Source organism: Cuculus canorus, chromosome 4 (genome assembly GCF_017976375.1).
Source record: "Cuculus canorus isolate bCucCan1 chromosome 4, bCucCan1.pri, whole genome shotgun sequence".
In the NCBI taxonomy this organism is placed as follows: domain Eukaryota; kingdom Metazoa; phylum Chordata; class Aves; order Cuculiformes; family Cuculidae; genus Cuculus; species Cuculus canorus.
This window is the reverse complement of record NC_071404.1, coordinates 28390878-28402866: the sequence shown is the minus strand read 5'-3', so window position 1 is coordinate 28402866 and position 11989 is coordinate 28390878. Positions and strand designations below refer to the sequence as shown.

General features: G+C 36.0%; 1 protein-coding gene across 2 annotated transcripts; it reads left to right on the top strand.

The window, feature by feature from the left end:
- Positions 1 to 953: 953 nt before the first annotated feature.
- CNGA1 (cyclic nucleotide gated channel subunit alpha 1) lies at positions 954 to 11627 on the top strand. Of its 2 annotated transcripts, XM_054064711.1 has the most exons (8): positions 954 to 1166; positions 4337 to 4471; positions 4773 to 4835; positions 5270 to 5299; positions 5403 to 5504; positions 6438 to 6545; positions 6693 to 6799; positions 7600 to 11627. In XM_054064711.1, exons 2-8 carry the CDS (start codon positions 4365 to 4367, stop codon positions 9015 to 9017), a joined length of 1935 nt encoding a protein of 644 aa, XP_053920686.1. In that variant the 5' UTR covers positions 954 to 1166; positions 4337 to 4364; the 3' UTR covers positions 9018 to 11627. The 2 variants fall into 2 exon arrangements, with proteins under 2 accessions (XP_053920686.1, XP_053920687.1); XM_054064712.1 differs by lacking the exon at positions 954 to 1166 and having other exon boundaries at positions 1762 to 4471.
- Positions 11628 to 11989: the final 362 nt, after the last annotated feature.

Here is an 11989-nt window from a genome sequence, read left to right as displayed (position 1 = left end):
TCCTCCTGCTCTTATTTAAGGAAACAAATGTGCCTTAATCTAGGGTCCCAAGGGCAGGACTGTTTTCCTGGATTCTACTTGTGAATCAAAGTTTAAAAGTAACTCAGTAACTTCAGTGTCTTGGTTGTGACAAAGATAATCTTACAAATTTGAACATTCACTCTTTCTGCTGCCTAAAAGATCTTCTGTACTGGATTTCATGCTCAGCAATGCTTTTCTTTCTTTTTTTCCCAAAATGGCCACGTAAAACATGCCAAATTAAAAATTCAATCACTCAAGCTTTCAAGAGCTTAATTATCCTCATTCATATGGAATTCAGCAGTGAAATAAGACATCTGAGGTATGCAAATCCCTCCACATCTTCTCCTTCAAAGCACGTTAAGATTCTCTCGGGGCCACTACAGATGAACTCTTGCACATTTCTAATGGAGGAGGACTGCAGCTACTTTACAAACCATTTTGCAAAGTCATAATCCACACCAAACCTGAATGTTAGTTCAGTGTCTTAAAACTTCATCATCGTGGCATTTTCCACTAAATATATATTCACAATTCATAGGCTATTTTAAGCAACAAAACAGGAACGTAAATGCTATGTTACATTACCTAAGAACTGTCAGTAGTTTAAAATTCTATTTCCTATTATTCATCAATATGAAACATATAAATAAACATAAAATTCCCATTTATAGTATTTTATCTGTTGTAGTAAAGACCTGTTACTACAGTAGAAAAAGTATCTCCAATGTTAGGAAAATGGGCAGCAGACAATACTGAATATACAGTAATTTGTGATACTATAGTTTTTTAGTTTCAAGACAGAATAAACTCCAATATTTGTCCCTTCTTGTGCATGTTGATAGGGCTTGTAAGCTGCTCAGTTGAGGGATAATAGTGACTGCCACTGTCACTTTCATCTCTCTCTAAATCTCAAAATCCATCACTAGGTCAAGGAAATCCTCCTCTAATATCCATGTCCTTCCTTGGGAATAATTCAGAGATCTGCATTTGGGACCTGCTGTTTCAGAAATTGATCAATAAGGAATTTATTTATGAAATGTTGATTATATTTAGCTTTTCGCAGTGGCTCTGCTTCTGTAGTAAGGAAATGTGGCTGATTTAAAGGACTGAAATCACTATTAGAAGGAACAGATTACTTACCTAAGGTAAGCATGCACACTGATGAAATTGCTTTTTGTAGAACTGCTAAGAACTCTTTGCATATTAGAAAAGAGATCTTGCTGTAACACACTGCATATTTTAAAGTTAATGAACATTTTTTGCTGCTGTTTGTAAAGAAAAAAAAGTAAATCTTTATATGATGCCAAATTCTGTTCTAGGACATCCTTACTCAGAGCATTTTCTCTCTGAAGATAAGTGAATATGGTGGGCCAGTAAGAAAGTGAGAAATAAGTAAAATGAAATACACATCTCATAAGAGATGGAAGCTGATCTTCTATTCACAACACTCCTGTAGAAGGATAATACTGCCTTCATTTTCTTACAGCCCTAAAGATTTTGATGTGTAGTAATTAATATAATTATGCTTTAGGTCATAATGTTTGAATACTTGGTTGTTTATCATAGCAGTCACATTTAAAAATCCAAGACAGTAAAAACAAACTGCTTATGATGATACAATAAAAGCAATATGGTAAAAATGTAAAATACCATTGAAGCAAGCATTTATTTACCTGCATTACCTTTTAGGTTTATTACCTAAATATGATAATGTGAAACTGAGCATTGGACTATGGACTATTAAAATAAAATAAGTGTAACGATTTGTGACAATGTATCAGTTTAAGAAAAAAACTGTGACTATAGAGTAAGAAATATAGTAGTGATACAATTTAGTAAAAAAACTCGGAATTATTTTGTTTGGAAACCCTCTATATACAAAAAAAATGCATTGAGGTGAGTTCTGGACCCAGTGAGTTTAACAGGAAATTTTCTACTGTTCCCAGCATCACAGTCCTGTCACATAAGTGCTGTTCTGAGATAACCACAGTTCCCAAACCAGGAGCAATTACTGGTCTGTTCAGCTTGTGCTGGCCATGTGCTGCACTAGCATTTCAGTGTCTTAAACTCAAGAATTTTTAAAACTACCCACAATTTTATTTGAGACTAATGGAATTTGAAGATATTCTTGTGCTATACATTGTGACTGAACAACAAAGGAAATAACTTGATGTAGCAGTCATGTGAGCCCCATGTTCAGATTTAGTATTTTGAGACCATAAGGTAGTAAATATTTCTGATTTCCATGTGCAGATGATTTTGAAGCACACTTAATGCTTACTTAATGTTTCCAGTGTCTCAGTAAGATGAAATCTTCAGTCCTGTCCTAAATGGCAGCTCTTCTTTCCCAATAAGTTCTACACATGGCTGCCATGGCTCCTTTGGCAGAACACAAAGCACCCCATAGTATATACGAATGGAACTGGAGGAATTTATTTAATTGCAAAATAGATACAGATTTCTTTTCCCTGACTCTGGAATGGTGTGGATTTTTCTACGTCCCATTTCATCACACTTCTCATCATCTTTAACCTCTAGTATATCTGCAAATTCATATGTCTGGATAGCACAAAGTCAAAGATGGATTTTTTTTTTTTTGCTCTGAAAGCTAAGGAAGACTCAAAGAGCAAAGATAAACATGAAAAAATAGTTCCTACATAGAAATACTGGCAGTCCAATATAAAATTATTTAGAGCCCACTCTGTTGAAAGTATAGTTGCCCTTGAGATGAATATATTTGCATTTTTCTGGTGCTGAGTGATTGGAAGTGGTTGGATATGGCTCCATTTTGCACCATTTCTGTGAGCTGTGTGAACTCCAGTGTGGCTCTTTGGAGGACGTAGGTTAAATCAGGATGGAATTTTGAGTGCCAGCATTAGAAGAGCTTTCAGAGCACAAGTAAGCAGATATAAAGCTACTTATATCTGCCTGGCACACTTTCAATCTCCACAGTTTCAAACACAATTTATCCTTGGAGTAAGTCAGTGGAAACCCTGTGACAGCTTTTAAGCTCCTGGTGAATCTAACCTAACGTTTACTACGTCTTAGAAAATTAGAATCCTTTTATGTTACATCTTAGACCTTAGGACTGTCCAGCAATGTTGGACTGCATTTAGGACTACGTGTGGAAGAATACACCTTACTTTTCAATCTTTATGTTGCTGTTTTGTAGGCTGTTTTACATTATATTATTTTTTTGCAAGTGTCATTCATGCATGATGACCACTGCAGATATGGTTTTCCTCTCCTATTTCCTGTGCAGGAATATTTTTCATTTCATTGACTAATAAGGAAAGTCAGGTAAAGCCTGACAGTAATGTTGCAGCTGTGTCATCCTGCACCTCCTTTGCAGTGTGCTTGACTCTAGAATGAAACTATTTTCTCTAGGACTGATTCATTGTATGGCATTTGTCTTCATTTATCAACGGTACAGTCGCTCATTTGTCAGTTTGTTGCTTACAGACATCTCTATACTCTGATTTCACATGTGCAGGGATATTGTTACTGCAGTGGAGAGCATCTGTTTCATAATCCTGTCTTAAAGGCCCTGAGAAGAGCAGATCACACTGTAGACACAATTCGCGCACAAAGAGTTGGCAGCCTCACTGATGCCAAGATTTAACTGGCAAAATTGTAAGAATAGTGTTGAAAAAGGAGAACAGAAGTTAATTACCCCAGTGCTGGAAAGATTGTGCATTAGAATGCACTATATTGGTTATGTACGCTACAACATTTTCACTTTTTTAATACTGAGATAAACAAACCAGACACGAACAGCCACTAACATTTCATTTAAGTGCTTTTATACTACCTGCTATATGAGAGAATCTACTACATCAGTCTTAACTTCCTAATTACAGAACCTACTCTTACTCCCAACAGAATATAACTCTTAGATATCAGACATACCGAGATTTTTTTTTTATCAACCAGTGGATTTGAAGCAACCAGTGGATGCTTCCCAGTCTTGTTTTCAGGATGCCATCTGTACATGAATCTGTTTATCCATCTTGATACAATAAGTTTCGAGCCTTCAGTTCAGAACCAAAGGAAATATAGGCAGAAGTTTCAAACACATTTTCGGAGCATGTGATTGGGCTCAGGAGAAAGACCTAAATTGATGCTACCTCTAAGAGAAAGACGTGCTGAATATTCTCTAGCAGCAATTGCCTGGCGGGAATGGTATGGAAGAAAGGAAATTGAAAATACTGTTGTTGTTTTGGGGGAAGCAAGGATATAAACAGTTCACCTTTAGAAAAAAACAACTTGTTACTTCTACTGGCTGTGAAATAACTCAGTTTTTTTTTTAAATCAGTCTTACTCAATTATCCAGTGTAAGAAAAATGAAGGTAGGAGTAATTGAGACCCATCATTCCCATACAATTGTTCCCAGTGTGGTAGTACAAGATACCAGCGAGGACCCTGAATCAATAGACAAAGGGGAAAACAGGTATGTCAAATTTATCATTTTGTGTCTGTTTGGGTTTTTTAATTTGATAATTTAGATTGGATTAAATAAGTACAGATTCTTGCCATCATCTAGTTTTCTTCACCCTCTATTAATAAATTAAGTTCTTATTGTAATAGACGGATTATTGTAAAATAAATAGGAGATTAAAATCTGTGCTCTTTCAAGTTCCTAAGATAATTTAGCCCATGGTTAAAATGGTGAGAAAGAGTCCATAAAAATTTAGATTAAATGTGGGTTTGTATTTCACACTGATAAACTGTGTTGTTTCGCTGTTCCCCAGGCAAAGATACCTACCTGGTGCACTTGCATGCTACAATATTAACAACAATAGTAATAAGGATGAGTAAGTATTTTTGCCATTTCATAAAATGGAAGTACTGCAATATTGGTTGTTTAAGCAGCAGCGAAGAAAAAGAACTTATATATATATGTATGTATAATGATTTTTAAATAAACAGTTATATGTTTATTTAAACAGTTTATAATATATGTTTATAAACAGTAATCCCCAAAGAGATTGCAGGTACATTTTAATTTCGTGCATGTCAATTATGATGATCAATCTCAATACTAAATTTATAGGTATTATATCGATTATTTTAAAAGAAAAGTACTGCTACGTGAATACAAGAAGGAAAACAGTTTTGAAGGCCAAACACCTAAGTATGTTATCCTTTCTGAATTCAGATGATAATAAATAATTCAGATAATAATAAATAAATGTGGAAGCAAGGGCTTGTGCATTCCATAAGCCTATCATATTTTTATTTTCCCTAGAGAGAAGAAAAAGAAAAAAGAAAAGAAGAGGTAAGATAGAGTAATAATACTACTATTTCTAAGACATTTCATTTCTTTCCAAATATGTTTTAACTTAGTATGTAACAACAAAATATGTGAATCTATTTCTTAGCAAGCCAGAAAGAAAAAAAGATGGAGAAACACAAAAGAACAAGGAAAAAAAGGAGAAAAACAAAAATAAAGATAAGCCTCAGAAGAAAGAAAATAAAGAAGAGTAAGTATCTTTCATTTTGGTTCTGCTATGTTAGTCTAATAAAATTGCTTTTGATGTAAAAACAAATCCATTCTTGGATATCCTGTAAACAAGCCACTTATACTCTAGTGAGCGAGCGTATAGGCTGCTGTTGTTATCCCTAGACTAGAATTGTTCTGATTTAACTTCATACGTGGACAACAGAAATATGCACACATAGAACTGATCTGAAAAAAATAAAAATATTGAAAAATCTCCTTTGGATTCTGATTATGCAATGTTTTTTTTTGGAGAATACCCTGCAATAAAAGATGTGGCAGTGTAAAGCAATCTCGTATGCACTTAAGAGTACTTACAAACAAATAAACTATTCTGTGATCTAAAAGCCCTTACTTTATATTTTGCTTGGTAGATTCATAATTTTCTGGCCAAGGAAGAGAAACTTAAAATAGTTTCTCACTTAAAATAGTGCAGTAGAAATTTGTGTTGTATGATTTCATCTTCTTTTTTTTTTTTTTTTAATGTAAACTATGCCAATGTTTCGCCTTTCTCGGAGCTATGCTTTTCCCAGTGAGAAAGGCATGATTTATCTCACATGAGTAGGCACATAATAATTTTATTTTTTGAAAGATGATCAAATCAATTATCAGACAAGGCAGTTAAAAGGGTAGTAAACAAATTAATTTTAAAAGACTGACATTACATGTGCCACCCTAAACTGAAGTGGGACTGACAAGCTGATTTTTTATTAAACTTAGATTCTAAAGTTTGCATCCCAAGTCAAACCTAACCAGCAGCTTTATGTTCTCCATGCATTGAAGCAAGAAAGCTTAACTTTAATAAAAACAATTTGTTTTAAAATAACTATTTCTAGAATGCTTCAATGCTCAAAAATTGTTATGTGTATTTAAAGTCTATCATTAAATCTTCTCTTTTTCTCTACTCATCATTTAGGAAGAAGAAAGATATTTTCATTATTGATCCAGCAGGAAATTTGTATTACAACTGGTTGTTTTGCATCACAATGCCTGTCATGTACAACTGGACCATGATTATTGCTAGGTGATGTACTCCTTTAATGACTATATAAAACTCCAGTAAACTGTAATATCCCTGAATAGATTTAAAAAAAAAAAATTATTCATCACTGATTTAATGCAGGCGTTTAAGTTTCATTTCATGGTAATTTACTTTTTTTTTCCTATTCAGAGCCTGTTTTGATGAGCTTCAGCACGACTACTTAGCCATATGGTTTTTTATTGATTACATTTCTGATGCCATCTATGCTGCTGACATGTTTGTACGGACAAGAACAGGTTAAGTATACTCAATTATTCTTCTTCATATAGTTAGGTGATTTAAAATATTCAGAATCTCACTATTCTTATCTGGCTACTCTTAATGAGGTGCAATAGTGAAAAAACTATTGAGATAAGTTTCAGAAAGACTGTAGTCTGTAACCTGCAAAACCAGGGGAAATTGATGTACTACTGGAAGAACACATAAAGCCCGATGTAAGAAGGCATGAGGTAAGCTAGATAAAAACTGTTGTGCCTGTGGCTGACTCAACAAGACAAAATAAACATGCAATACGGCCAAGTGAGGATGAGGGGTTCTGAATAATTAGCACCTAAATCAGGATTTTGTATTTAAGGAGATTCAAGTATTTGCTTGATTTTCAAGACCATTGAGCAAGCAAGGCATTCAATTAACTTCAGCGGCACCTGTTTCTTTTAAAATCTTATCCCACATCCAAAGCTGCTGAGTAGATACACTCAATAGGGAGCTGAAATTCTCATGTTCAAATTCTTTCCCTGTGCAGTTTTTTAGGAGGTTAAGGGGTTTTTTTTCAGATGTTCACCATAGTGGAAAAGTGGAGGGAAAAAGTCTGAGCTAGAAATGTCTAATTTTCAAAGCTGTATAGTTTAGCTCAAGCTGAACCATATAGCACTAAGTTGAATATTTGGAAATAAGAAATTGGTTATTATAAACTAAGAGACATTATATACCAGCTGGAACTCACACCCAAAATATTTTTCAAAGTAGATTTGTATTGACATTAAACATAACATAACTGCAGTTGTAATATTTTTTATTATTTACAATTTGATTTTAGGTTACCTAGAACAAGGTCTTCTGGTGAAAGAAGAACAAAAGCTTCGAGAGAAATATAAGTCATCTTTTCAATTCAAATTAGATTTTCTGTCAATGATACCAACTGATCTCTTATACTTTAAGTTAGGACTGAATTACCCAGAATTAAGAATAAACAGATTACTCAGAGTAGCCCGGATGTTCGAATTCTTCCAGCGAACAGAAACAAGGACAAACTACCCAAATATCTTCAGGATCTCTAACCTTGTCATGTACATCGTGATTATTATTCACTGGAATGCTTGTGTGTACTACTCAATCTCGAAAGCCATTGGATTTGGGGCTGACACATGGGTCTACCCCAACACCTCTGATCCTGAATTTGCCCGTCTGACTAGAAAGTATGTCTACAGCCTCTACTGGTCAACACTAACCCTGACTACTATTGGTGAAACGCCCCCTCCTGTGAGAGATTCTGAGTATTTCTTCGTCGTCGTTGACTTCTTGGTTGGAGTTTTGATCTTTGCTACCATTGTCGGTAATGTGGGCTCTATGATCTCCAACATGAATGCTGCCAGGGCAGAGTTTCAAGCAAGGATTGATGCTATCAAGCAGTATATGCACTTTCGGAATGTGAGTAAAGACATGGAAAAAAGAGTTATAAAGTGGTTTGACTACCTGTGGACTAACAAAAAGGCTGTGGACGAAAGGGAAGTCTTAAAGTATCTTCCAGATAAACTAAGGGCAGAGATTGCAATCAATGTTCACCTGGAAACACTAAAAAAAGTTCGGATTTTTGCAGACTGTGAAGCTGGTCTCTTGGTCGAACTAGTTTTGAAACTCCAGCCACAAGTATACAGTCCTGGAGATTATATTTGCAGAAAAGGAGATATTGGACGAGAAATGTACATTATCAAAGAAGGCAAGCTGGCAGTAGTTGCTGATGATGGAATTACCCAATTTGTGGTCCTAAGTGATGGTAGCTATTTTGGAGAAATCAGCATTCTTAATATCAAAGGAAGCAAAGCCGGCAATCGAAGAACAGCCAATATTAGAAGTATTGGGTACTCAGATTTGTTTTGTCTTTCTAAAGATGATCTCATGGAGGCTTTAACAGAGTATCCAGATGCAAAAGCTATGCTGGAAGAAAAAGGCAAGCAAATCCTAATGAAAGACGGGTTGCTGGACATTGAAGTTGCAAATTTAGGAAGTGATCCTAAAGATCTGGAAGAGAAGGTCAGCTACATGGAAAGAGCTATTGACAGGTTACAAACAAAGTTTGCCAGGTTGTTGGCTGAGTATGAAGCTGCGCAACAGAAACTGAAAAAAAGACTTACACAAATCGAGAAAATATTGAAGCCAGTTATAGAAGAAGAATTTGCAAGCTTAGAAGAAGGACATCTATCCACAGATAAACCTGCAGTGTCAAAAGCGGACTAAAACAGTGGACCTTGCCAATAAGCCTTAGGGTCAAATCCTGCATGGGGCTGAATACATTTATTTCTAATCTTTGTAAGATCTGACTACTAATAATGAAAAATTATTTGTTGAGGTAATATCACTAACTTACTACAAGCAGGTTTTGGGAAGGAAGAAGAAATTGAGAATGAAGATGGAAGATAACACCTTGCTTTCGCACAAACAGATGGTATTATCCGCTAATGCATTATGTACTCCTTATGTAACACTGATCTACAGCATTCAGTCTATATACAGTCGTACACCGGCAAATATTGAACATTTTACTATGTTAAAATAATTTAATCACGACTACTTATAGAAAGAATGAAAGGTTTGGTAACAATTATATTATTTGAAGTCAATATAGACATGAACTATGATATTAAATTTGTGTATAAACAAACACAGTTTAATATCTATTGATTAACATGATAACTATGAGATATTATATAAAGAATTAGGTGTATCTACAATGCAGATGTAAGTAATGAAGGCTGTAAGATTTGGAAAAGATTGTTACTTCATTGGCTCCACCCTGGATGATTTCTTGAACGGTAAGTGGGCAGTTTTAAATGGTGCTTTTTTCGGGATATTACATGCAAAGGCTGTAATAAAAAGGGGAGAAAATATAGCTTTTTCCAAGCATTGGTATGACAGTTACAGATGGCTCAAAATCTAGGTGTTATTTCTGCAACAATAACAAATACATAATATTGAAGACTCTTCTGCTCCATGTAATCATATGGCTGCTGAACGTGGACTATCAAGTCTTTAAGATCTATGCTTAAAAATTTTTATGCCCTTAATGTAATACTTGTGGACGTTGGCCAAGTGCTAAGGGCAGACATTACCAAAAGTGGCCAAACTCTCCCTGCTGCATCTTCTGTTGCTGCTGTTGGGGAAAGCATACAATGACTAAACAGGGTTGTTGTTTTTCCACTGACGGGGTATTTTTCTTCTGTTCGTAACTGCTACTAAGATAATAAAATCTACTGTTTCATGTTAGATACATTTTCAACTGCTTTAAGAAGCATTTTCTCCTTGGATTTCCCCCCTAATTTATGTCTTTTTCCATTGGCAAAAATTGGGTTTATTATTTGTGGTCTCAGAAGGGTATTTTCAGTAAACTTTGATCACAGCCATTTAATGTTGGAAAAGTTCGATGACAGGAATTGAAGAAAGGGACTGCAAGGGGAGAATGTATAGTTCTGTATTTAGGGCAATCCTGAGCAACAGGAGTGCCACTCTTAAAAAACACGTATCTCAGTATTACTATCACTTCATAATATCTCCATAGTTTCATCATTCTCCTTAATAACATGGAGATATTATAAAGTGGATCATTTGTGAAGTGCATTCATTTCTGGTTGTTTTATTTTTTTGTAATGTTGACAGGTTTCCATAATACCAGAAATCTAGAAATAACTCCTGATTTCACTGTAAGAATTAAATGTTATGAAGTAAGTAATGCATAGTATATATAGGGAACAACAAGCATAAATATAAATATAAGTATGAAATGGTTGTTCATTCACTGCTGATCCTGCGCTTTGAATGATAAATGGAAAAACGTGCTGGTGGAAGGAAAGAGTACGTCATCATTTTGTTAAAGACTATCCATGTACACAAGAACAAGCATTATTCTGGCATTCACCGTATGGTGAATGTTGGACTTTGCAGGCAACGTTCTTCCAACAACTCAAGTCTTGAACACAATTTGCAACCTCTATGGCAGCAGCATCCTATAGGGCTTGCATCTTATTTCACTAGGCACTTTTTTGTTGAAGAGTTTAAGACTTTGTATTACAGAAATATGCATATGATAATGCTATTTAATTAATAAAGGCAGAGATCTACTTTTCACGTCTTTCTTTTATGCATTCTCCAATCTACGACACAAATTGTAGTCAGTAGCTGCCTCTTTCTGGAGGTTTCAATACAGGATGGGAGATGATTGAGAGCAGCCTTGCAGAGAAGGACTTGGGGTTGCTGACTGATGAGAAGCTTGACATGAGCTGGCAAAGTGCACTCACAGCGCAGGCCAATCACATCCTGGGCTGCATCTAAAGAAGGGTGGCCAGCAGAGCGAGGGAAGTGATTCTGCCCCTCTATTCCTTTCTCGTAAAAGCGCACCTGGAGGGCTGTGTCCAGTTCTGGAATCCTCAACATAAGAAGAATACAGAACTGTTGGTATGGGTCCAGAGGGCTACAAAGATGATCAGAGGGCTGGAGCACCTCTGCTATGAGGACAAGCTGAGAGAGTTGGAGTTGTTCCGCCTGGAGAAGAGAAGGCTCCAAGGAGGTCTTATACAAACCTTCCAGTACCTGAAGGGAAGGGACTACAACAAAGCTGGGGTAGGGCTGTTTACAAAGGCTTGCAGTGATAGGACTAGGGACAGTGGGTATAAACCGGAGGGAGCAGATTTAAACTAAACATAAGAAAGAATTTCTTCACGATGAGAGGGGTGAGTCACTGGCACAGGTTGCCCAGGGAAGTTGTGGCTGCCCCATCCCTGGAGGTGTTCAAGGCCAGGTTGGATGGGGCCTTGGGCAGCCTGATCTAGTGGGATGTCCCTGCCCATGTTATGGGTGTTGGAACTAGATGATCTTTAAGGTGCCTTCCAACCTAGTCTATGAATAAAAATTCTTAGATTTAAAACACTTCAAAGTAAACCATAAAACCAGATTCGACCTCCAGCAGTTTACTTACTACTTTCAGACAATTTATGATTGCAAATGATTGTTATTTAACATTTAAAAGCATGCATTTGCTAAAAAAGCCCAAAACCCTTGCTAAACACAGAGTTTTCTGGCACAGGACAGAACATAAGCACTGCAAGGAAATGCCAACGAAATCAAAACTATACCGACTTGCAGTTATTTGTCAGAACTTTTCAGGAGACACACTGGTTCCTCAGTATGTATTTTCTAGTGGGGGGTGTCCCTGCCCA

Excerpts from the sequence above, each read along its gene's own strand:
- CNGA1 (XM_054064711.1), top strand. The coding sequence starts at position 4,365 with ATGAAGGTAGGAGTAATTGAGACCCATCATTCCCATACAATTGTTCCC. Across the intron at positions 4,472-4,772 it reads ATAGACAAAGGGGAAAACAG|GCAAAGATACCTACCTGGTG; the intron begins GTATGTCAAATT and ends GCTGTTCCCCAG. Across the intron at positions 6,546-6,692 it reads TGGACCATGATTATTGCTAG|AGCCTGTTTTGATGAGCTTC; the intron begins GTGATGTACTCC and ends TTTCCTATTCAG.